The sequence below is a fragment of the Corapipo altera genome, unplaced genomic scaffold, assembly GCF_003945725.1.
Source record: "Corapipo altera isolate COAL_440 unplaced genomic scaffold, ASM394572v1 78, whole genome shotgun sequence".
Taxonomy (NCBI): domain Eukaryota; kingdom Metazoa; phylum Chordata; class Aves; order Passeriformes; family Pipridae; genus Corapipo; species Corapipo altera.
In genome coordinates this window covers 2,237,502-2,263,277 of record NW_020884904.1, presented here as the reverse complement: position 1 = coordinate 2,263,277, position 25,776 = coordinate 2,237,502, and the positions used below count along the sequence as shown (strand labels likewise).

At 38.5% G+C, this 25,776-nt stretch overlaps 1 protein-coding gene and 1 long non-coding RNA gene across 4 annotated transcripts in view; one reads left to right on the top strand and one right to left on the bottom strand.

Moving 5' to 3' along the window:
- Nucleotides 1-2,732: 2,732 nt before the first annotated feature.
- GALNT18 (polypeptide N-acetylgalactosaminyltransferase 18) overlaps nt 2,733-25,776 on the bottom strand; it is a 228,733-nt gene continuing 205,689 nt past the window's right edge. For all 3 annotated transcript variants that reach the window (XM_027651167.1, XM_027651166.1, XM_027651168.1), the window contains exons 11-12: nt 21,219-21,383; nt 2,733-3,220 (exon numbers count right to left, since the gene is read on the bottom strand). In XM_027651167.1, coding sequence (XP_027506968.1) covers nt 3,074-3,220; nt 21,219-21,383 — 312 coding nt within the window. In that variant the 3' untranslated portion in view covers nt 2,733-3,073. The remainder of the gene's footprint in view (nt 3,221-21,218; nt 21,384-25,776) is intronic.
- Nucleotides 8,274-24,241, top strand: LOC113950850. Its single transcript, XR_003528908.1, has 4 exons — nt 8,274-11,449; nt 12,763-12,842; nt 14,537-14,617; nt 23,880-24,241. It is a non-coding gene; the product is annotated as an uncharacterized LOC113950850 (long non-coding RNA).

Genomic DNA, 25,776 nt, shown 5'->3' with positions numbered 1-25,776 from the left:
AAAATACAGAAAGTGAAGATGAGTTTTATTTTTCACTTTGTATTTTTGATTATTTGTGTTTTTACAGTGCGAGGTAGCACTCCTAGACCAATGCCATTCCTGTGTAGCTGAAAAGGAAAGTGGTGATAAGGCAGTTCATGACTAAGACTGTATAGTGAAATGTGGCCATGTCCTTCAGTTCTGTTTGTGCTGTTCTGTTTTTGCCTCTCTAACAGGCATGTCAAAGGAAGTCTGTTCAGAGACCTTAGGTCTCAGGAAGGGCACAAGGATGGTGCTGTTAGGTACACTCATAATTTCTACTGTACCATTTTAGGCTTACCCACAGGTTTAAACTCCTTTACCTTCTTCTATGCGTGATCACATAAAGCTCTTTGCTCCATGATACCAAACAAAGGCAAAAGCATATCATAATGCATGTATTTTACATATAGCTGAATTGCTGTAGTATAAAGTAATGTTTCAAGTCCAGATTTATGGCTTTTCCTCCTTCCCCCCACTCCCCGGCTATCCGCCACATGTTTATTTTGGTAATTCTTCTGTAGTTACTAGAATTGCAGTGTGATCAAATTTAAACCCATAGTTACCACTGAGGGATTCCCTGTAATATTGTTGAAGAAAAGTGTTCCTCAGTGCAGGCCCCTTGAGAATCAAGGGGAGCAGCAGCCTTGGAGCTGCGTGTGTAGCGGGGATGTATGGCTGGATAGCACCAAACATGGGTGCTAGGACAAGGAACAATGGGTAAAATTGGGAAAGAAGGGAAAATTAGGTTAGATATATGGAAGAGATTCTTTACTGTGAGGGTGGTGAGGCACTGGAACAGGCTACCCAGAGAAGTTGAGGATGCCCTATCCCTGGCAGTGTTCAAGGCCAGGCTGGATGAGGATTGAGAAGTGTGGTCTGGTGGAAGGGAGTTGGAACTAGATGATCTTTAAGGTCCCTTCCAATCCAAACCATTCAAAGATTCCCTGGTTTGGAGAGGTGACGTGGCGCACTTAAACGGCGTTTTCTTTTTCACTTAGCAGTGAACATCAGCACGCTGCTGCAGTGTGATCAGGAATAACAACAATCTTCTCTGGGCAAATGCTAGACATGGGATAGTCATTTAGGTTATGAAATAAAGCAGTTCAGAGTTCAGCACCTTCTTTTAACTTTTGTTAAGTCTTTGCCAGGTATGTCCCTCTAGTGCTCACAAACAAAATTATCAAACTAGAAAGGGAAGGCTCAGTGCAGTAGGCCTGTAGGACTCCGGAAGAGACTGGTTTGATCCATGCTACTTGTTTTTTATCTTTTGGCTGCATGTCTGTGCACTGAAGCCTTGGTATCTCTGCTGAAAAGAAGGTTAGCTTATCTCATGCTACTCTGTATGGGTTCTGCACTTTTTCTCTGTCTGAACATGTATTTCCCTCCTCATTCATCTGGAATTGCTATAAAAAACAAGTCAAATTGGCCAGTGGTGGAATTTGGTACTGCTCAAAATGGCTCTGCATCCCTGTGGACTGAGCACTCTCCCATGAGGACAGTTCACATGCACCCGCAGGCAGGAAGCTTGGCTCACTTGTATAGCAGTCTCTTCTTTTCTCTGCAGAGTGAAATTAAAGCTGCTTTACCTTTTCATGCTGCCCTACCCTGACAGGCAGGTTATTGATGCCCTTTCCGGGTTCTAATTTTAATGAGAGGTTTTTCACTCAAAGAGGCCTGAGGGGCCTCTGAAGCCGGTCAAAGTGCAGATGTTCAGCCCATCTCCATCAGCTGTGACTCTTCTGTTGTTGGCTCAGTGTTTTCTCCTCTGAGAAGCAGATGAATGCTATATACAGCACAAGCTTGAACACCTAAAATTAACGTGCCACATGCCTTATTAAGCAGTCATAAGAAACAATATTGCTCATCCTGAACGTGAAGCCAGTTTGTAAAAGACAGTTTGGAGCATAACCAGCTCCAGAAGAGGTTAGGACTGTTTCTTAAGGTAACAAAAAAAAACAGAATAAAAAGAACAAACAGAGTACTAAAAGAGAAGGAATTTACATACAAATAAAAGCAGCTGGAAATAGATGCCAGTAATCCCAGTGTTCTGGTTTACCCCATCAAACTGTTTCTTTTTCTCCTCACCCCAGTCTTAGAGAGAGATGAAGTGATATGGCATTGCATTCACACCTCCTTCAAGGCAGGGAGAGAGGCAGAGTGAATTCATACCTTTTGCACTTGGATGGAGCCATTTTTATCCAAGTAACCAGGGAACAAAAAAAAGGAGTTGTAAGAACAATGAAGAATTGGAAAGAAAGTGCAGTCATTGAAATGGAGGCCAACCTACTGAGACATGTCGGGGTTTATTTTTTATTTTTCTTCTAGTAGCTGCTGCTTTTCTAGCGTAGCTTTTCTCTCTTCTTTTTAATGAATTCTCTTCTCTGTGTCACTTGAGCCCTGGGGTTCTCTCTGGGGTTTTATTTAGTGGTACAGGAGAAAAAATGTACATGAGTGCATATTATACACCTCCACACACCACACCTCTCTCCCCATATTTGCACACTAGTAGATACAGTGGCCTAGACAGATCTCCAGGGAGGGAGAATGGGGAAAATCCTCCCTCCCTGTAGCTACTAGTGTGCAGGTAGGACTTTTTATCACAAGTCTGTAGAATACTGCTGCTCTGCAACAACTTGTCGAAATCAGGCTTGGGTTAATGAAAACAACGAAACCAGCACTTAACTTCCAAATGATTTCCATGGAGACAGCTAGACAGCAATAGTGTTTGGACTTTTTTATTCAATAAAAGTTTGAGTTATAAATATTCTCCATTTGTTTCCTATTTACAGTTGTAAAATATTTTAGGATAGCCTACCCGTCACCTGTCATTCAGCGTCTCTATAAATGCTGTGAAAACATCATCGTGAAATAAAAACGTCTTATTTTCAACCCACAAACCCAATTCCCACACACTCACCAAATAAAATCAAAGAGACAAAAAAGAGGAGGGAAGGAACTGGGGGGATGGGGAGCAAGAGGAATACAGTACAGCAGGCGACAATGCAATATTTGCTACACAGTAGCAAAAGAAATGGGTACAAAATTTAGTCTGCTATGATGACAAGCTTCTCAGGACATTTGTTATAGACCAGCGCTGTCCAGTGCATTTCTGAAGGACCAGTTGAAATCCAAATTCATTTTCATTGTTTTCCTGCAATTCCAGGCAGCGCTTGGATTTTCGGTTCTGGATAGGGCCTCCCTTTAAAGATGGGGGGAAAAAAAAAAAAAGAAGTGTTTGGATTAAACACTGTGAACTTATTGCATTGCTACTCTCTGTGGTAATATAAATTATAGAACATCCCAGTGTCCATCTACGAAAGTCCACTGCTACTGTGAAAAACATTTCAGTCAGAAACAATGTAAGCACTAGGCTGGATTTGGAATGAAGGTTCTTTTGTCACAGGCTGGTTTAATCTCTGATGCAGTTTGGAATAGCCTCAGTTGCCTGGTTTCCATTTCAGCAAATGGGATTTCTGGAATTGAGCTGTGTTTCTAGCCATGCATTTTAACCACGAGCCAAAGCTTTTCTGTTTGCTTCAGTTCCCTGACTTTGTGGCTCTGCTGCACTTCTGAACACCAAAAAAAGGCAAATGAGGCCAGGGGTGTCCTGTAAAAAGGACAAAATGTAAAAAACCGTTTATTGTTTGAATGCTGAAATGTCTTTTATAATCTTATGTTGCTAATCCTCAGTATTGAGTCTGTTCAATTCTCAGCTTAATACTACAATATTAAAGCCCAGCCTTCACTGCTGAGTTGCATGAAGTCTTAAATCACTGGGGCTATCAGCAGTTAACTATAGACCTCAATTACAATTAAATTGTCATGCAGGTGACATAAATTACATTTTCCCTCCCTTTAAATCCATTTTTAGTTGGTTCTCTCATCCTCTCCCCTGTCTAATAAAGGTAATAGATAACTTGTAAGCAGTATTATCTTGGAAGTTTCTTCAAGATACACAGAGTAGAGTAATTGTACAGAAGTTTGAAAGTGGCTTTCCCTAGAGTGTGTTGAACCTGTGTAGTAGAGAATTACTGGCTTAATCTGCAAATCAAAGAATGGAGTGTTTGTCAGTACAGATTAGTGCATTTGAAAAGTGTACATGGAAAGAGAAGCTGCATTTAAATTACTTATTTGTACAATGGAGAAGAAATAGTTGCTATAAAAAAACCCGGCCCCATATAAAAACCCACCGCCTCATAGTTTTCTCCAAGTCTGTGTTACAGCTTGCATTATAAAGTCGTAACTGGGAAAGATTTCTGTTATAATCACAACTCTGTTGGCATAAATGTATCGGCTGTGTGCTGTTTTAGAGCTGCTTCTTCCTCAAACAAGGGCCGCTCGTGCCATTCCGTACAGGTTCTGCTTCATTCAGAAGGGAGGCTGAGGGTCTCCTCCTATCCTACCAGTAATGCTTAGTAAGTGCTTTCTCCAAAAAATGACTTCTAAAATAATTTTTCTGGGCCTGGCTAATGCAATACAGAATCAGTTTTGAAAGCTCCACATTTTAAATATAGCTTTGGGAAAGTGAGACCATTTCTAGAATAATCCACAAAAATTCAAAACATCAGGCTCCAGTAAATCCTCATGGTAGGCCTATGTGCAGTCTTGATACAATTTTCACTGACTACTTTACTAGACAGACAGGCATACAGAGGTATTTTAATATACCTCCATAACAAAATGCTGAGTGAACTGTATTTTCCTACCCCTGTATAACCATTATTGACATTTGTATTAATAACAGTAATTAAGTTTTGGTGCCTGGTGGGAGCATAAACTCTAAGCTATCCAAAAGCAATAAAACTGCAAGACATGCAAGAAATTTCAAGAAACTAGGATGAAAAATTAGTCAAAGCTTTATTATGTGCTATTTGTTCTCTTATCCTAGACATGCAACCTACACCCCCCTCCTCAGTCCCCCAACCTCCCCGATTACTTTGGTTTTCTAAAATTCATTGTACTGAGAATGATTTTTCCCCCCCTCCAGCCCCCCCCGCTTCATGAGATCTGAACTAGGTTCTTCACATATAAAACTCTAAGGTAATAGATATTTTTCTCATTGCAAAAATCAACAGTTGTTCTGTTTTCTTCTAGCAAAACATAATGTTTCTGTCATTAGTGAAAGCTGTTGAGTATAGTTTTTTCACTGCACAGACTCAGTGTTGCATGGCACCCAGGGTCAGCTATCTGAGTTTAAACTGGGAACTGGGAATTACGGTTTACAAGTGTTTCTGCCAAAACCTAAAACCAAGATTAACTTCCTTGTGTTTTCAGCTGATGTTGGAGGTGCTTGTGTTGCTGTTGGTTATGTTAAGTAGTTTTGAGTCTTTCATTTATGACTTGTCCCTCATCCCAGTTTCAGTGTCCAAGACATCCTCAGCTCAGATCTCGCACTGGAAGCTGAAGAAAGTTGTCCCACTTTTTGTCTTGTCAGAAGACTAATCCGTTCAGTACACTAGTTCAGGTCTATTACTTGCCTGACTTTTGAACTTGGGATGTGAATCTGTGTATGGTACTTTTAGGCTTTGCCTGTCATTTCTAACTTACTAGCGAAAGGGGAGGAATGGATTTAATTCTCTCCATGTTTGTAAAGCATGACAGCTAAAACACGTATGTTTCTCTGGTACAACTCTTCTCACCCCAGTTCTGTGAAAAGAACTCTGTGGTGTCCACCTTGAGAACAGTTCTTATGCTTATGAACAGGAGCGAGCTGGGATGCTCAAGTCTAGCTTCAGCAGCTGGGCAGGAGCAAACACCTCATTTCTTGGCTGCACTTTGTGAATCCCATCCTGTGGTGCCTATTTTTTCTCCCCAAGGACAGTGCATGGGGTCTAGGTCACTCACAACTCTGTTAGGTAGAGGAAGGTGCAGCACTGACACATAAATACTGCCATGCTGAGTGGGAATTTTCCTGCCTAATTCCCATTTGTTTCAGTGGTGAAGGGTTCTTTCACTTGAATGGGCCCAAATGCCTTGCGGATTTGGGGTTAGAGGAAGGAGGAGGTCACAGAAGAGACAGTGTTTTTCCTTTTTTCTAAGTCTTGTAGAGCAGACTGAGGTGTTTACACTAAATGTATTCATGTGAAACACTTTAATACAGGCAGCTACATAAACAAAGTGTAAACCCCTCCTAAGGAAAACCAAAAGAAGCAAGCAACCAAAAAACCACACAAAAAGCTCCTCTCATACCTCTTCTCTTTTTCTGATATGTCCTCATGTGAAATCTGCCTTCTATTTAACAGAAACAAGTGACTCAGAAGATAAAAAACCAAGGAAGCTCTTTTTGATGTGGAAAGCACTCTGCAGTGGCTACTGAAAATCACCCTGCTGAGTGCCTTGGAGCTGCAGAATGGAATGTAAAACAGGCACCAAAGTTAAGTAGCAGCTAATACATGGGAATTGAGTGTTGTACAGAGCACAGATGCTTTTAGCAGAGTGGGGTTTTTTTTCCCACTAAAGACAAATGTAAAGACTCAAGCCCTGTTAGAAACAGAACAACTTAGCTCCTAAGAGATGCGAGGCCTGTGCAGAGCCATGGCTTCATCCCTTGGAAAGGATGCAGTCTACACAGCTTTGATTCCTTTCAGTAGGCATATAAATGAAAGAATTGCTCTGAGGTACAGGGAGTAAAGTTTGTATAGTATCTACTTAAAATTTTCTGTCGTCAGTCTACTTAACTGTGTTCAGGTCTCCTTCATATGCCTCATGCAAGCCTGGGACAGTGGTATTGGTTTGTTACCTCTGGATTGATGACAGCACACCTAGTGCATGTCACAAGGCCTGATTTAGTGAGCTGTGAAAGGATCGAAGTGCATGAACTAAATAATTCCACTGAGAAAAGAGAGCAGGCAGGACAGATGCATCAAAAAACTGATGCTGCATTTGTTCCTCTGACTGGCTTGGCCTCCAAATTACAGTATTCCTAAAGAGTTTCTGCAGTCTGTCAGCATCATTAGCATTTGGAACTCTAAAGCCAAATGCAGGCAAAGTTCAAAGTTGTCCTTTAAGTTTGGTGGTTTTTTTTTTTTGTTTGTTTTGTTTGGGTTTTTTGTGTGTTTTTTTGTTTGGGTTTTTGTTTGTTTGTTTGGTTTTTGGGTTTGGTTTTTTTTTTTTAAATAATCACTTAGCAAAACTTATATAAAACTCTCATAGTCAGGTTTACCGTGTGTTTGACAAAATGGTTTATTGTATTACTACACTTTGGGCCAAGTAAAAGATGAGCTGCCTAACTGGTTTCTTTTCTCCATTCTAGGTAAGACCTCTACTTTCCAATTTAAAGGAAAAAAATTGATAGCCTGGGATAATGTCTTTAATCATGAGACATAAAATGTAATTCTGTAGGCCGAAAAAAGTTCAAGAGGAATTCTGCCCAGTTGAACAGAGTTGGGATTAAGATTATTGATGATGAGAGGCAGCTCAATGGCAGTAGATGTCTCAAGAGGATAAATAAATATCTAGGTCAACTATTTTCTAAAAAATAGACTGAATGTGTCAGCACTAACAAGTTTGACTGAAAACTTGCTTCAATGTGCTTTGCAAAGCCCATCAGTTTCTATGAGAAGCACAAATGCTCTCAACTCTTGCTGGTGGCCTCAGACACACAGAAAACTGATCGAGTGCTTCATAACTGTACTTTTAATACTAACACTATCTCAAATCACACATCCTGTTGCACAGAGTGGAAGACAATACTTTTTACTTCCTTTAGAGTTATTGTACTTTCTGCATATCTACTGTATGTAAGAGCTTTCCAGTCTTTCACTGGAATTTATTCAATAATACAGCATTTAAGGATGTACCTGCAAACCCCTGCAGTAACAGGATGGTCCAACATGCCTGGTAGACAGTCCCATGGGACTCTATCACATGTGAAACTCGCTTTTAGAAAGAGCAGCATGTAGCAAGTATATACTGACTTTATTCTAGGTTAGAGCTAATAAGCTGTGCAAAGTAATTTGACAGTTTTTTGCTGAACTGTTCCATGGTTTCTGTTTTGGTTTATTGGGGTTTGTTTGGTTTATTAGTTTATTCCTGTATTTGTTCTGTAGGATGGTAAAGTGGGATGGGTCCTCTCTGGAATATTGGTCCTTGCAGAACCAGGCTTAGTTGAAGGATCTCATACAGTTTCTTTAGTATCTAGATCATCTCCTCTACAGAGGGCTACACATGGGACAGAGCACTGGTACAGCTTTCTTTCTAAATGCCAGGGATAAATACAGTTTTTCTGTAAATAAATACATACAGGGTATTGTTGCTGCTGCACACCTCGGGTTTCATACCATGTTACACTCCTTGGATAAACTCCCTTCAAAACAAACCATGTTCTGAATTAATGAAAAAAGATGCATTAAGAAATTTCTGTAAACATACACGAAGCCAAAAATATCTGAACAGCTTCTGTGTTTACTTGCAAAAAAATCTCACCATATGGTTACTGATCCTTTGTGCAGAATGACAGGCCTTTTAATCAGGTGACATTTACTGGTTGTAGTGTAAACTGTTGTTTTATTTCTGGCTGTATTTAATAGAAATTTCCCATTATATTTACTCTAATTTTCTTCAGTAAGAATTCTCTTCAGGAAGAACCAGGTAGTTTGCTGTTTTCTGTTACTCTGAAGTTAGATTGCCAAGGTTGTGTTTTGATGTATGAACTAAAAAGCACTTGGCAAGAAAATAACAGAGATGCAACTTAACATAGTTTAGGTATTTTAAAGAAGGATTTGAATGTGGCTATGTGGCACCATTAAAGCTGAAAAATAATTCTCAAAATAGACCTGACTTGGTCCATTTAGTCATTGTTTTACTTGGCACATCTGCTAGATGTAATCTGTGATATTCCAGTCATTTAGGTAGGTGTGATGGGGCCAGTCATTTAGGTAGGTGTGAGCTGCAAGTTGTTGTGCTGGGATTCCAAATTTCCCAGAAAAAGCAACACAGAAAGGGAAAACAGGGAGTTGGGCTTGTTGCTTTAGACTGAACCAGAGCTTCATAAGCATGAAAGTTAAGACAGGGTTTGTTCACTTGTAAAACTGAGGGATGTTGAATGAATGTATTACTGAAAATCAGACTGATAGCTATTTTTCACAAGTTACTCTAAAGCATGTGCTTTTCCTAGCAGAGTTTAAACCTATTTTTTGCTCATCACATTAAAGCTCATGTTATTCTACCTAAAAGAGGAAAAAAAAAAGTGCTTTTACCAGCTTGCCTAACCATGGATGATATTTCAGGAAAAGGTCTTAAAAGGTTAATGAGTGTATCCAGTCTCATATCACATATAATATATAGATCATTGCATTCACTAATCTATTAATTTTCTACTTGGACCTCCATCAGTGACCTCAAATATTTACATGTTCACTCTGCCTTTGAGGCAGAAAGTCTAATCTTCACTGTTGCTTTGATACATTTGAATAGAAGAATTATGGTGTGGTATATGAGACATAGATAATCCCCACTCTAAACAGAACACTTGATCTTCCCATGCATTTCTCTGGAATATTGGGGTAAATTTTCAGTGACTGTTACTACACCAAACTTAATCCTAAAGAAAATTGCTTGAATTTTACTAGTCATTTTTTCCTCTGTGTGATCAATTCTGTACAGATGTTGATGCAGTGAGGAAGTGTTCATAGGAAAAAGGGAATAATTAATCCCATACAGTAATTAATATATCTTCAGTATTGCCAATTGCTTAGAAATACTGGATGATGTTATTGGGTTTAGATTTTCTGCTTTATAGTTGTAAAAAGGATATAGGTATATATAATATAGAGGTAACTGATAAATTCCTTCTCAAATCTAAAGCAGTATGATAAATTTCACAACTCTGTCAAATGGATTTGCTGTAAGTAAAACAGACTCTATAGCATACCCCTTGTTGTTCAAACCTTTCATCAATTAATTTTAACTATTTAAATTGAAATATTTCTCAGTGAAGTACATGGCTCTTCTTCAAAGGCAACGTTGCTCTTCTTCAAAGGCACTTACTTCCTAATATATTGGATGACTGCTGTGAAAATACAGTGCATTTAACTGCTATCATGTGTATGAAGTATTATATAGAGCAGGGGGATATATTTAAAAGGTGTTGTCTGTCAGCTATTTAGATCCCTATTTACAGGTAGATAGGCCTACCAGACACACCTAAAATGTGAATTTCTTTCTTCAATACTAACCAAAACTAACTGATATGTACAATTTTAATTTAAGTAGTGTTAAAATAGGGATCAGCCAAACCATTTTTTAAGGAAAAAAAGTTATTTTTTTTTCCTCTTCCTGCACTCAGAATCTGTTGTCAAGCCACCCAAGCCTTGGTCTTAGAGCCACTTGCTCGTAACCAATGCATAAATACTATGAAACATCCTCTGACAGTGGAATTAGACACATCATTCAACAGTTAAACCGTGATGGAGACATTAAACTGTTGTGTCTCATTCCATTACCAAGATATCTGAGTGAGTGTTCAGGTTTTAGATAATCATAAGTGTTGGATTTTTATATTGCTGCAACAAATTTTTTTATTCTGCAGCTGTGATGAATCAAATGATGCAGCCTCATCTGTATGTCCAGACTGGGTTTTAGAAGCTGGTGGTTTATGCAATCATTTTCTGTTTTGTTTAATCTAGATTGGCTACATGGATGTAGAAGAGCCCAGGTTCTGAGCACAGCCCTTTAAAGGTGTAATAGTTAAATTTTCAGAATATAGAAATATACAATACCATTAATTAAAGTATTAAAACAAAGGCAACTAAACCTGGCAAAAGGAAATGCAGTTTCATACAGAGAATGTACTGCAATAGAAAAAACAGACATACAGCATTCAAATCAGAAATGGAATGTATGGATTTATAACTATCACTAATATCTCTCCATATATATATAAAATTTTATCACAGATTTATAACAGACTGTGAATAACAAGATTAAGAAAATAATACCTTGAAAAGAAATAAATCCAAGCCTTCACCGAAATATCAAGAAACTCTTCAAGGTATGATAGCTGAAAATGCATTTTTCCTTCAGAAAATGGGGCTAAAACTACGAAAATGGAAGGAAGTTTTATAGTAGAATACATTAGCCAGACTAGAAAGATCGTTAGACATTTTTCAGAAACTAAACATGAATTTTTACTTTACCAGCAGTGGCCAGGAAATTTTCCTGACATACTAGAAAAACATCTGCAGAAACGAATATTTTAGGTATACAATATGATTTTTAAAATTAATTGTTGAACCCTATTCCCAGGGATGTGTGTGGGGGTGTGGTACAGTGGGAAGCAGATTAAAAAGAGAATCCTTTATCCATACATAGCCCTGATAATTATGGCTAAACGCAGGATTTACAGCTGAACATATTGTTTGGTTTTGTTTTGGCAGCAAATCCACATGATGATGTATTATGTTGATCTTCTGATAGCTAGGATTACCTAGTGAGTCCTTTGCAGAAAAGCAAAAACTGGCTTTATGTTGTGCAGTTGATAATGATGGGGCTTTTCTGACCACAGCTGCTGTCCTGAGTAACCAGTGAACTGGACAAACCATTTAGAAAACAATTACATGCCTTTTTGAGAACTGACACTCATAAAAGAGTGAGCTCCAGCAATGCATGTTGGTGAGAGATGATTCACAGATTGATATTTCTGGTTTGGTTTTTTTTCCTCGCTACTAGATGGGATGCTGTTCCCAAGTGTCTCTCCTGCATCCTCCTTTGCCTGCTGTCCTGCCTGGTAGCATTCAGAGAACTGTAAATGCAGAACCCTCTGTATTAAGTAGTCATTGACTACTTAGTGCTTGAACTTTGATGCTCTAAAGTTCTAAATTTAAATTTAAGATATGTTTCTAAACTATGTAAGGTCACAACAATAAGAACTGCTACATTTTGTACCTCTTGTACTAGCAGGAGTGTTGGATATCAGTAAATCCTATGTTTCTAAACATTTCTGGAGTCATGAGTGAGACCTGGCCTATAGAAAAGTTATTGCTTTGTTTTCTGCAGAATAATTTTACTCTAACTAAAAATACAAATTTTTTTCTTATATAGTTTATTTTCATAGATTGTGCCATGCAGTAGCTGCCTGCATAATGAAACAATATTTTGATACAACTAGGAAAAAGATGGGAGTGCTGGAGACATTGGCTTTATTTGCATATTTTAAAAATACATTTTGTGAAAAGCTCAGAAAAGTTACCTTTTTCTCTTTCATTCTGAGATTACATATAAATGACTTCTGCAAACAACTCAGGCTTGATATATCTGCCTTGATCTAGGCTTGCTTCAAGATGTCTAAAGTGGAAGATGGAGAAAGGCAACAAAGATACTTTGAAGTGTGATGGAATATTCAGATGGTGGGGAGTTACGAAATACATGAACAAGAAAAAGAAACAGGACTTGGCTTAGGATGTGAATGAAAATTAGTGGGACCTGACTTTAGTGATCAAAAGTATAAATATCAGTGAAAAACTGTTAAACAAACTTTCTTAGGAAAAAAGGGCTGTTGGTTTAGAAATTTGCAAAATTGCTGTGATTTATTAGGATATAGGAAACCTGTTGAATTCATTTTCACAGGTGTCGGTGTTCAGTGACTGACTAGATGTTTTTTATGGGCTGAGTTAATTTTAAGAGTGCTGATAAAACAACTCTTTGTAGGCAAGCTGAGATGATCATTCAGACAAATCAATTCTCAATCTTATTGAAAAGAGCACATCAGGGGTCAAAAAAATAATCCTCTTTCTGGTCCTACAGTGAACTGCTGGCTCAGAACAGAGCTCATTTCTCTGAAACAGCAAGCACTGACCACTTCCTGAGGCAGTCTTCTAGATGAGGTAATTAATCCAGTAAATTAATTTTCTGATCTGTAACGCAGCAAATTGTGTATTCCTAGGTTTTGCCTCTTTGCTTGGTTTTGAAGTAATCATAATTTTGGTATATAGAATCACAAAATTGTTTAGGGTGAAAAAGACCTTTTAGATTATCAAGTCCAACTGTTAATTCAGCACTGCCAAGTCCACAACCAAACCATGTCCCCAAATGGCACATCTACATGTCTTTGAAATACCTCCAGGGATAGTGACTCCTCCACTTTTGTGGGCAGCCTGTTTCAGTGCTTGATAACCCTTTTAGTGAAGAAATTTTTCCTGACAGACAATCTAAACCTCCTCTGGCACAACTTGAGGCCATTTCCTCTCGTCCTGTCACTGAGAAAGAAGACCAACACCCACCTTGCTACAACCTCCTTTCAGGTAGAGTGATAAGGTGTCCCCTCAGCCTCCTTTCCTCCAGACTAAACCCCCCCAGCTCCCTCAGCTGTCCCTCAACAGACTTGTGCTCCAGACCCTTCACCAGCCCTGTTGTCCTCTGGAGATGCTGCAGCACCTCAATGTCTTGCTGGTAGTGAGGAGCATAAAACTATACACATTGACATCATGCACCTGAAGCTCATGCCTAAGAGCACCTTACTGCTTTATTCTCTTTTTCTCCTTACGGAGGAAAATATTGTTCTAACGTAGCATATATAGCAAACTAATGTAAAGAAGACAGCTTCCCATTGTTATTTACCAACCTAGTATAGGTGATACCTAGTTATTCATTTTCAGCCAGACAAAGAAGAAACTCCTTTCAGCAAAATCAGGAAACCCAAGATTTTTATATTTTCCCACAGATATAATAACAGATTCCTAAAGATTTTTGAGTTTTAGATGAGAGCAATGCCTATTTGTTTGTGAGACATAACTCCTTTGGAAAACAAAAATACTGAATGACAATTTATTTCTTTTGCATGTGTGTGTTGTATTCAATTAATCCAGGTTTTCTAACATAAATGCTCAATATGAAGGAGGCTTAGCTCATTTTAACCCAGAAACCAAACTACTTCCATTGTCATTATATGCTTATGATTAAACCAGTCTCTAGAGACCAAGAAATAAATTGAGTGCCAAGTCAAGAAAATTAGGAAACGAATCTGCACTAGTATTTCAATTGATCTGCATATTCTAACATGGGAATTTAGGCTGGGCTCTTTGGGACTCTGATCACAGTGTCTAGATAACGAAAATGGCTTTTCCCTAGTAACCACAAAAAGCTGATTATCATTGATATTGGAAAAGGAATGTCCTTGCTGCTGCTGCACAAAACCTCTCACAGTTTACTCAGACAATAATGGAAATCATGTATTTTTCTGTCTGTTATACCAAGAGTCATTGCTGTTGGGTTCAAGATACCAGACTTAATGGCCTGATCATTTCACTGAATGACAAACCCTGTTTTCTTGTCATAGACATCATTGTTTCATCCTTATTTATTACTTTCAAGGGAACATTTTTCTCATCTTTGCATCTTGGACTGCAGGGAGTTATTTGGTAGCCAAACCTTAGTCACATAGATACTGGTTTTGTCTCCATTGGAATGAAAGATGCAACTTTTACTGACTTCATCAGGACAGAGTTTCGTTTTCATCTGGGAAGTTACAAATAATAAAAGATGTATGCTAAAGGCAAAAATCATTCCATCCATCTCCCAGCTGAGGAATGCAGAACCCAAGAAGTCATTGGTGCAGTAATGTAAAGAGCTCGGATCTCCCAAAACTCAGCCGCTTCATTTGGTAAGTGCTGGTTATCAGACAACTTGTAGGAAATAATCTGGATTTGGCCATTCTTTTACATGCCTGATGTTAGAATGCCATGCAGTACCTTTTCAGCAGCAGCTGTCATTGTGATTTTTAGATGGAGCCTATTTGGACATCTGAAATTAGGAAAAATCATACAGAACTAGAACAAATAATTTCTTTGTAAAATAAATGTGGTGTTTAAAAATTATATGCTAAAATATGCAAATAAGGTATCTGTTTTGAAGGAAAAACATGGGTATGTGTTAACTTCCTTCTAAATTAATTCGGCACAAGTGTCTTTGGATTTTAAATGTAGTCCTCAGGAGAGTAAATACTGCATAATGTGATATGCTAGAAAAGACTTGAAATGCACCCACTAAAAGCTCATTTTATTGCTGTATTCACACACAAACTTTCTAGCTGGCAAGTTCTACACCTAATTTTCAAAGATTAAAATTTGCTACTAGAAAATTACTCCAAATAGAAGACTAAACTGCTACAATGGAATTTTGATCACCACTAGCTACAGCAATAATTGCCAAGCAAATTTAACATTAGTTGTTAAAACACAATACTATATAGTAATATTTGTATTTCTTATTTTTTGTACATGTTTTTTTGCTTATAAATTTTCATACTTAAGTGGAAGTCAAGTATTCAAAATGGAGAAAGACAGAATTCTTTCATATTTTTGTACTTCTCAACAATTCCATTCTGCTTAAATGGGACTAAAGAGTTTACAGGCTTATAGTAAGACATAGTTCAAGGAGAATAAAAAAGAAATTCTTTAACATACCTGTTTCTTTAAATTCATATTGTCATATTAAAATACAACTAGAATATTAAGTTGCACATGAATTAGGGACAAATTTAGAGCAAAATGAAAATGAAAACATTAACTATTACTTTCTCATGTCTAAGCAGAACAATGGTTCAAATTCCTTTTCCTTCAGCTGTAACACAGTGTGTGGTTATCCAGTTAGTTAAAATATAAGGCACAGGCAAGCTAGGGTAACATTCGATCGAAAATGGGCAAAGAATATCTAAATATAGAAGAAAGTGCTGCTGTACCCATACACCACCATTTCACTGGGCCTCCTGGGGCTTGCGGATATGCTCTTTTGGGTCTGAAGTTCAAAACTTCACACTTGGCAACACTGGTTATTTAAAAATCAGATAGCCTCACTAAAAGTACAGGTTTTAACCTAGTCTGTTGGTTCATTTAATTGAATAATTAGGTTCTATTTTCCTTTGTATTTCTCCTGCAGGATCAAAGTCTGTATTTCTTTTAACAGGATCACAACCCCTTTCTGTTCTGAGCTGCCAGGCAAACAGTCCTGCCTAATTATATAGCTGTATAGCAGTACAGCATGCCTTATACCACAAATACATATTGAGAGTATTTGCACCCTTTGGGATTAGAAATACAGCATAAATCCAAATTCTTGATAAATTAATGATGCTGTTTTTCTATCCTGTGGCTCTCATAATGGAAGAATCTGATGAAGTTGATGGGGACCACTGTTCCCTTAGACACACACAGCTCTACTGAAATGAATCCCTCTGGTACACTGATGTCCTTGGCTAATGTATGGGCTGAAAACTAGAGTGGACATTAAAAGGAATTGGGCTCTGCATCTGCACTGTGTGCTCAGCAAGGGGGCATATGAAATTGGTACACAGACTCTCTCCTTGCTTCATAGGCCACCAGTTTAATCCTGCCATGCAGTCTGCATCCTGCATTCCTGTGCTTTTCTGGGATGTGGTTGTGGGTAATGGTGCTAGCTAGCAGTAGTATTGCAGTATCTATTATCTAATATCTATTTAAATGAGATCTAAATCATCATACTGATCTGTGGAATACTCTAACAACTCAGTCGTTAATTTGCTTGTCTGTCTTCCCTTTTCTTTCCAAAGCAATTCCTACTATGATATTTAGGAAATTATACCACAGCTGTCAGCAACAAATTTTGTTTGCAGTTTCTCGGGATAGCACAAACCGCCCCCTCCAAACATTTCTGAACTGGAAGATCTCCTGTGGAAACCTGCAGCACTGACTATAATCACAATTCCCCACAACATGCAAAGCTATGTTATCAGTGGGTATGGGAAGAGGACAGAGGTGAGATGTAGGCCCTGCATATCCTCTCCCTCCCATGATGGCTGTGGTGAGTGTCTGTCCCCACAGATGCATTTTTCCCACCTTTCTATGGCAACCACACTGGAAGGTGAATTACTTTATGCTGTAGCAAAAAGAATTCAACATGGAGCAGCCTTAAAAGGATTAGTCTCAGGGTTTTAGGTCAGCCTTGTGTTCTCTCTTATACCTCTTTTTACACAGAGCCCTCATCTGTCATGTTTTTCACGACAGTAAATAGTGACAGCATAGGTAGTCTGATTAGTATAAGGGAGTCACAACCCTATCCAACCAAGTAGAAACATGAAGATACTTCAAGATAAAGAGTAGTTACAGAAAAACCCTCCTTTTGTCTTTCTTATGCCTCTGGAGGACTCCTGACATGATGTAAGTGTACTTTCTCACTGACCTGCTGCCACCCAGGTGAGGTATGTAGAGACGAATTTCACTTGTAAGGCAAACGTCTGACCTGCCATCAGCAATAAACCTGAGAAATCAGACTGGAGACTTCTTAAAACCCCAAGCCAATCCACTCCCTCCAGAAAAACTGATTGCAGCGTTTAGAATGTGCTATTTTTTTAGCGCATGAACAAACTTAATCATCTCAGAGAGTCAGTTCAGAAGAGCATGGTTCTGGCCATAAGCAGCTTCTACTGAAGGATGTCCTGCGGTGTGCTGGCCTACATCCTACATCTTGTGGCCCCTTCTCTGTCACCACACAGACCATGTAACACAGTCACTGCAGCAGTGCCAGCAGCTTTACTGAGCAGTGACTGTCATACCCGAGTGCTGCTGACCCGACACTCGGTTCCAGCCCTCAGTTCCTCAGGGAGCGCGGTGCTGCTGCCGGCATGCTGTGTCTGCACCTGCTCCTTGGTGAAAAGAACTCACAGGGTGTGAGCAGGATTAATTGTTTACTACTAAATAATGCACAGCTGAGGTTAGTTTTTGCTTTCCTTGTGGTTCATGATGCCAGAGAAGCTTCCTTGCTTAAAGTAATATTTTGGTAAAATTCTGGCCGTTTTACTGCTATGTAATTCTTGCCTCTATCCTCTTTGCCTTGGCTTATTTCTGATCACTTACCATTTTTTTGCTATAAGGTCTAATTTTGTTCTGATTAATTGAAAAAGCAGTGAGACAGACTGAACTAGGTGAACTGTCAAACACCTAGGAGACTTACCAGCACAAAAGTATTTCCAAAATAAACATTTCCCTAAGAGAAGACTTGACAAACAGCCTGAACAATAGGATTCTTGAACCCTACCCAGTTGATGTAAATCTTTTCAGGGCTAATTTACATAATTTGACATAATTACAGTTATAAGGACTTGAAGAAGCTTTGGAAGAAAGAATGTCACTGAAGCCTACATTTTATTGGGTCTTATTGCATTTGGCAGCAGTACAAAACCGTAGAGCATGGAAATGTGCTCAGATAGATCCTGATTATACAAACACATAATACAAGCTTTGAATGCTCAATGCAAGTTTGCCCTGTGCAGAAAGATACCAGAGGTATTTTCCCTCCATTTGACTGTCCATCAAAACACCATTTTGTCCACAGGGTAGCAGTGGATATCTGGCTGCCTGACTCCAGCTGCCTGCAACTGAAGGTAGCCGGGGAATTTAAAATTTTAAAACCAAAGTAAAAGATACACTTTTTTTAAAAAAAATCTATCTATCTATCTATCTATATTTATATGTATGTGTATACACACATGCTTCTAATCATTCAAAGATGCAAATTCATAATTAAATAATACTGGACTAGATCTATGGAGGCAAGGAGTCTCCTAGCTCAGGATGACCCCATATTCTACTTTTGTCATACAGAATTCGCTCATCATTACACTTCAACAGGGCAAAGGAGGAGGAAAATGTTATCTGAAGAATACTTTTTTCAAAAATCTGTACAGTCTTCTACCAGCCAGTCTGCTATCCATGTCCTACCACAGGTGCCTCTCAGGTTACAGTGTGATACAGTGAGACTGTTTCCTCCTTCAAATTAATTCAACATAAATGGAATGCAGGAAAAAATACTGATTTTTGTGCTGCTCAGGGAAGTCTAGGTCAATGGGTTTATCCTCCTTTGGGTGGTGAGTTTGTTTTCCCAGTCCCTTTCTACGACAATTCTCCACTTGCACTGTTGTATTTTTAATTATCTATAGCATCAGACAGTCTTATTGAATGGGCCAAGAAAAGTCCAAGCACATTTGCAGCCAAAGGAAGGTGCTATAGAAAGCTACAACCAAAATCTACATTTTAACTAATAGTTCACAAATTTCAAGACTACATAAGCATCCTGCTTACTCGCAGGCATTCTGCTCACTGCACAATATGGAAAAGAACCACCAGAGCTTTAAAAAAGTAATAAAAAAAGACTCTTTTCAGAGAGACAGCTTCCAGCATATTCACATAAACACATCTTTTCACCAGACTAAATGGGAGCATTTCAAAGGGAGTTGATCAGTTGATCTTGGCAAGCCTTGATTACATTCATTAGCTTTCTTGTAGCTTACAGAACATACCCAGGGCTGTGTATCCGGCTGTATGTTGAGCAATAATGACATTTCAATTGCATTGGGTATTAACTAAATCCTTTTTGAACAGAAAGCTTTTAATTATTTCATTTGTCTCTTAATTTATCCTAAAGAAACAACTAATTAGCTTTCACTTCTCCTGGGCAGAAGTTCCTTTGTAGAAGGAACATAGAGTCCATAGAATCTAGTTTAACTGCAACTTCATTGAGAGACTGTGTTTGGAATGTGGAATCGAAACAAACCTAATGCAGTTAAATACCATTTTGGAAGCTTTTAATGGCTAAATTATCAAGGCATTCTACTGCTGCCCCTCAAATGAGACCTAAGATAATCAGATCTAAGACAGTAGTAGTATCCTGGAGTAGAAACCATTAATTATCACCAAAGGGTTAGGGTGATACAGAGCAATCACTGAATAGGGTGAACAATACTAAAATGTTACTGAAATACTCTTTAAAGGAATATGTTAATTACAGTTTTTAGAAATTATTACAAATCAAGTGCAGAGATGGATACAGTGAGGTCCTCCTCATGGCAAGACTAGTGTTAAAATTTGTTAGAAGGCATAATTAGAACTTTGCCCTTGAGGGGACTGAAAGCAAAAGCTGGGATGTCTCTCCAGTTTAGGGATTTAAGGTCTACTACTTGAGAGTTACTGTTGAAAGACAAATATCTGGATTACTTTCAAGTAAAAAGACAAATTATGTTAATAGTATGCTTTGGTGATTAGTGTCTAGATGCTCTCTGCACCAAGACTGATGCTAACCTGTATTAACAAGGTCCTCAAATATGCGGATAATGGGTGTTATAGAAAAATATACTAATGAGTTGACAGAAAAGATATCTGCAAACTCACATGGATATTACAGAAAAAAAATAAAGGCAGGAATAAAATTACTTCAGTGATAAGCTTCAGCTTGTGGGCTGAAGTACACAACTAGATCTGTAGACTCAAAACTGCAGAGAAGCAACTGTGAGACCAGGCAAACTCACACTTGGGATGACATTTTCCCCAGAAGCTAAGTCATGCACTTGTTTTAGAAAGTAATGTAATTTCATTTTATTGATCCAAAACAACCAACCTCTCAGTACCTGACATGGTAAACTTCCATGGTCTTAAACTTACCTTAGGAAAATCTCATCTTCCTTTGAAAGACCAAATCTGACTATCTTTAGCTTTCAGCCACCAGAACCTGTTTTGCCCTCAGGATAACCTGTCCCTCTGTGGAAACACTGATATGCTGTGAGTGACCTTGCCACTTCCTCTTAGCTAAACCAAACAGTGATCTCCATAAGCATTACATTGGAGAGCATGTTTTTCAGCCCCAGAACTTTTATGGCTTCTTTATAGTTCTTCCTCAAGTTGCTAAATCAGTTATGAAGTGTGGACACCAGGCTTGGACTAGGCATCCTATCAGGATCCTCATCCCTGCAAACTCACTTCACAGCCTTTACTTGCACCTCTTTCTTTATCTGTCTCACACTCCCCCACACACATACACAAAAACATTAGCCTTTTTAAGAAAGGAACTGCAAAAGTAGCTCATTATGAGGCTGTTATCACTAATGATCTGCTACTGCCTTTTCTGAGTTGCTACTTCTAAACAAACAAAAAGATTTCTGTTCCTTGCTGCTGTTTTTTTGGGGGTTTGGGGTTTTTTGTTTGTTTGTTTGTTTTTTGATTGAGATAATTCCATAATAGTAAACAAATTATTTATGGCAAACTTAGAAAATATAATACAGGTTTTGTACCCTCCTTTGGTAGCTGACATTGGGAGCAAATCTAAACAACAGCTTCCTGGCTTTATGCAAAGAAAGCAAGGATAAATCTCGTTCTGTTCTGTTAGTGAACATTTTACTCACACTTCAGATACAGAAACAGCTTTTAAACTTTCCAAAATGTCTGCTGAGTAAGAATTACCTGAGTAAATTGCCAGTAAAGCTTCATTCTCTTGGCTTTGGCATAATTGCATTCGATGAGCCTGGGCCTGCTGTTCACATCCACCAGGCATCTGTTGTCATCATCGTCGATAGTGGGACTCAGAACACCCACGTGGAGCTGCTGACTGCTTGTGTAATAAACATTCTGCAACAGGAAACACAAATAAGATTTGTGGCCTCTACACAGAAGCAGCACTTTTACCCAAAAGCCAATGGCAAAGATAAATATGCTGAATAGCAGTAGGCTGACCCCATAGTGGCTTTTTAATGATTTTCTTTCATGCAGGAAGCAATACAAGGTTTTAAAAGTTGTTCTAAATTAGCAATTAACTGTTCATTGTTATCAACAAGTAAATGCTGGTTAAGTATTTAAGAGGAAATATGCAAACACAACTGATTGTTGTCTCATCGTGTGCCTTTTTGTTGCTGTTTCCTGCTTTAAAGAGCAAGAGATACACCCTCATATGAGTGGCCTCATAGGCCTCAGTTATTACACTTAGGACCAAAGGCATGAAATTATTATATTATACAAATTCTTTCTACTCTGTTTGTCTACAAAGATATATGGGAGGTTTCTCTAGAAGAAAGAAAAAAAAGGGGAAAGAAGGTGAGCTTGCTAGATGGAGATGATATGTCCTCTTGAAGGTTAACAGGTTACATACAAGCCCAGGAACGTAACACAGGACTCTTCCGTGATTCCCTGTTTGCTATTCACAAATAGAATTAATTTTGCTAAAATCAAACCTTTTTCTTGGAAGAACAATGAAAAAGATGAAATGGAAACATCATGCTTTAGGTGTCTTTGATAACTCCGCGGTATCAACAGATGAGAGTGGACAGAAGCACCTAATTAATGTCTCTGTCATAACATTAATGCCTTTGTCTATAACAAAAGGGAAGCTGGAAATTATGCTGTGTGTATTCGGGAATCTTTTTTATTCCCAGAAGTTGCTGATACTATCTGCTGCTATTTGTTCATTGTTGATGTTGTAACTTGTTTTATATGTGTATGTTCCTATGTGTGTGAAAACTGATAAAACAGGAGAGAAAGAAGAAAAACAGAACAAATCAGGCCTGAGGAGATATGCAGGAGCTTCATGTAAAAAAAAAATAAAAATATTTGAATGCTGAAAGCAGTCAGTGCAGGGATTGAATAGAAGGAAAACAAATGGTGGTGTTCCTGGGCAAGATTAACTCCCCTGTTTACCCTCCTGTAACACTGCCAGGGCAGATCTGCAGCAGATGTAAACGGACAGAGTTGCATAAAATTTAATGAAGTTGCCATTAATGGTTTAGATCAATCCAAGGTTTTGCCCCCCTTAATGAAGTTTTGGTTTTTTTACCCCACAGAAATGACAAGTCTGAGCTGGCTGAAGTGAGGTGAGTCTAGGTTTTAAGAGGTTGAACAGAGAAAAGTTGAATAGTTCAGTCATGCCTTACAGGAGAAGAGCAGGGTAATAAAAGGACCTAGCAGAGCACATTTCCAGATTATTGGTTGTGAGGGATTGAAGTAAACTGTAAGAACCATGGAAAGACCAACAAGGTCACACCCCAACAAACTCCATCCACAGGTCAGGTTATTAACATTCCTGCACACAAAACTGATTCCTTAGAAGAGCAATAAACATTTAGAAAGCACTTTCTAGACAGACCAACAGGAACTACTTTAGACACATTTATGATCTATTCAGATGTGCTTTTATTTTTAGAGATACTGAGGTAGTCATATAGCAAGATGATCTTTAAAGGGGATTGCTAGGAAACACTAACTCTATAGATGAACATTTTGTTGCAGCTCGTTTATCCCTTACCTGGAACTACTACTAGAAAACAGAGAGGGAAATTGTCATTAATTTTCATTTTTAACTAATAGGAAGAATTTGTTATTTCAGCACATTGTCACCACAGAAAACACAGTAGAAGAAAATAAAGGAAGTTTTCATTTTTTTTTCTGAATGATACTCATCAGTCACTGGAAACAAATGAGCAGGCTTGGCTGTAGCTCTAAGAAGTGCATGCTATAGCTCAAGGTTGCTCGTGCAAAAGAAAGGGGTGTGCCTGCAAACCCTCAGGGCTGAGCTGTTTTTATTAGCTCAGTCCACTCAGCCTTTCACAGAAGCCTGAAGGCTGCAGGTAATCACAGTAAAGCTCCACCAGCATTTTATTTCTTTTTTATGTCAAAGCAGCAATGATTCAGTCTGAGCATCTTTCTGGGCAGAAGCAGAATGATGGCTCTGGCTGGGGGAATTACTCAATTCAGTTTGTTGGCAAAACTGTACGGAAGTAGAAGAATCAAATGCAATTATGCCTAATAGATTTAATTAGCAGGTTCCTACATATTTTCAGAGAACTCAGCCTACCTGCTAATATCACTTCATTTTTCTTTGTGGACCAGTTAGAAAAAGAGGTGTGAAATCTTGAATGCTCACCTAGTATTGAGAAAAGCACTTTGCAGCTCATAGGTGGTATGTAAAAATAGGGTCAAACTGGAACAGACTGTGGTAGGGTGGCAGTCTGTCCAATAAGACTTGATTTTAAGATGTTGCTTTGCTTACCCAGTAATATGGATAATATTGAATTATTCTCTATATTATTATAAACATTTTAGTATTTTATACAATAATATCTTATTTCATTTCAGAATTCAAAACACTGGACAACCTTGCAATGTTGGTAACTTGACTGCTATGTTTTTCTAATGGAGGAATCACATCAAAAGCACATACACTCTACAAATTCAAATGGAGCAGCATGACAGCAAACAGCAAGGTACTGTTTTGTGTTGCACTTGGCCAGAAAACTTTTCTTGAAAGCTACAGACAATCCATGGCTCGTTTCACCCACCCTGAGAATGAAACAGACCCTGCACTGAGAGAACATAATACTATGTTAGGATGAAGAAGGACATCCATTTGGTAAAACAGAATTAACTATTGACACTACTGAGTAACATTGTTCTAGTCTGAAACCTACAGCCGTTAAACATGAAACCGTGGTAAAGTCTCCCTGTAAATAATTTCATATATTAAAAAATATTTTAATTGCTTTCATGCTATATCTTCCTGTTTCTTTCTTTTTTTTCTCTTTTTTCTTTTTTTTTATTTTGTGGCTTGTTTGTTTGTTTGTTTAAAGATGGTACACAAATTACTTGTTTGGAGTGGGCTGTAGGAGATTTAACCACCGGAGTTATGTGAACTGAATTACCATCTCATAACTTATGTGCCAGGTATGCACATTATGACTTTTTATTGAGCACATTTAAATTGACCTTTAGGTAAAATATGATCGTGCTTTAACATCTCACGTGTAGCCCTGTAAAGACCAGTTTGCACCCGTGATTTAAATAAATTGTTTAATAGTTTAATGGTCACAGCAGTACTTTTTCAAGAGTATGCTTTTAACAAGCACCAACAAGCACAAGTAGCTGTTTTGCAGTCCACTTCAGCACAAAACGGACAGCTGAGGCACTTTTGTTTAAAACACTTCAAAAGATACTGGCAAAATGCATTTTACCAGCACATTTGTTCCTACTGTATTAGAATATCACCATCAACTAACACAACAGGATAGAAATTCTGCAGTAATTCTGGAAAGTGTTTTTTAACAACCAGTCTGGTTCTGTCTTGGAAGTCCAAATGACTGAATACTGAATATGAGCTGTTCTGTCTTGGAAGTCCAAATGACTGAATACTGAATATGAGCTATTAAGTCGCTAGGGTAACTCTGAAAATTTTACTCAGAACTTGGACCTTTAGCTTCTGCTACAGCAGTAAATGTCACAGCACTTCTTGTTCAAGGGACTAGAGATTCAAAAGACAAAAGTTTGTTTAGTTCTACTGCAGTCAAGGCACTTGCTGGATGCTGACTTAGAGCATTCTTTCAAAGTTCCTTTGCACTTTGAGGATGCTGCCTTAGCAAAACAAGCACACATTTTCACATCACCATCACATACATGCTCCCCGAGGAGCTACTGAATTTCCACAGAAAGAATCTTGCTTGGATATTGGTACCAAAGCACACGATAACAACTCCCTTATTCTGTAACAAAATAAGCCTCCTTACATTTCATTAGTCTGTCCTAGCCCACAGCACTTTACCATCTGTTTTTCCCACCGTAACAGCATTGATGTACAACTATGTCTCCTGGGCATGTGGAAGGGAGCACCTTCGTTCAGGAAATCAGTTAGGTTTGACAAAAGGCACTTACCTTCTCAAAAAGTGAAGCTACAAGGATTCAGCATTACTGTCAGTGAGAAACTGTTAAAACACAGGCAGAATTTGTGATCCGCAAAGTGCCAGAGTCAACGTAGGCCCTGAGCCTTCAGTGCTGCCACATCTCCTTCATCTACACTCCCACCAGGAGCTTTTTAAGGGTGGGGGAGTGCCATCCTCACACTGACAGGCTGGCTCTGGAGGCTGCCACTTTCCCTGCCCTCCCTGCAGGTCCAGCCACATTCAGTGACCTCAGGAAACTTCCTCTGGAAGCCTGGGGCTCACAGCACATTAAAGTGATGGAGAAGAAATCGTTCAAAACCAAA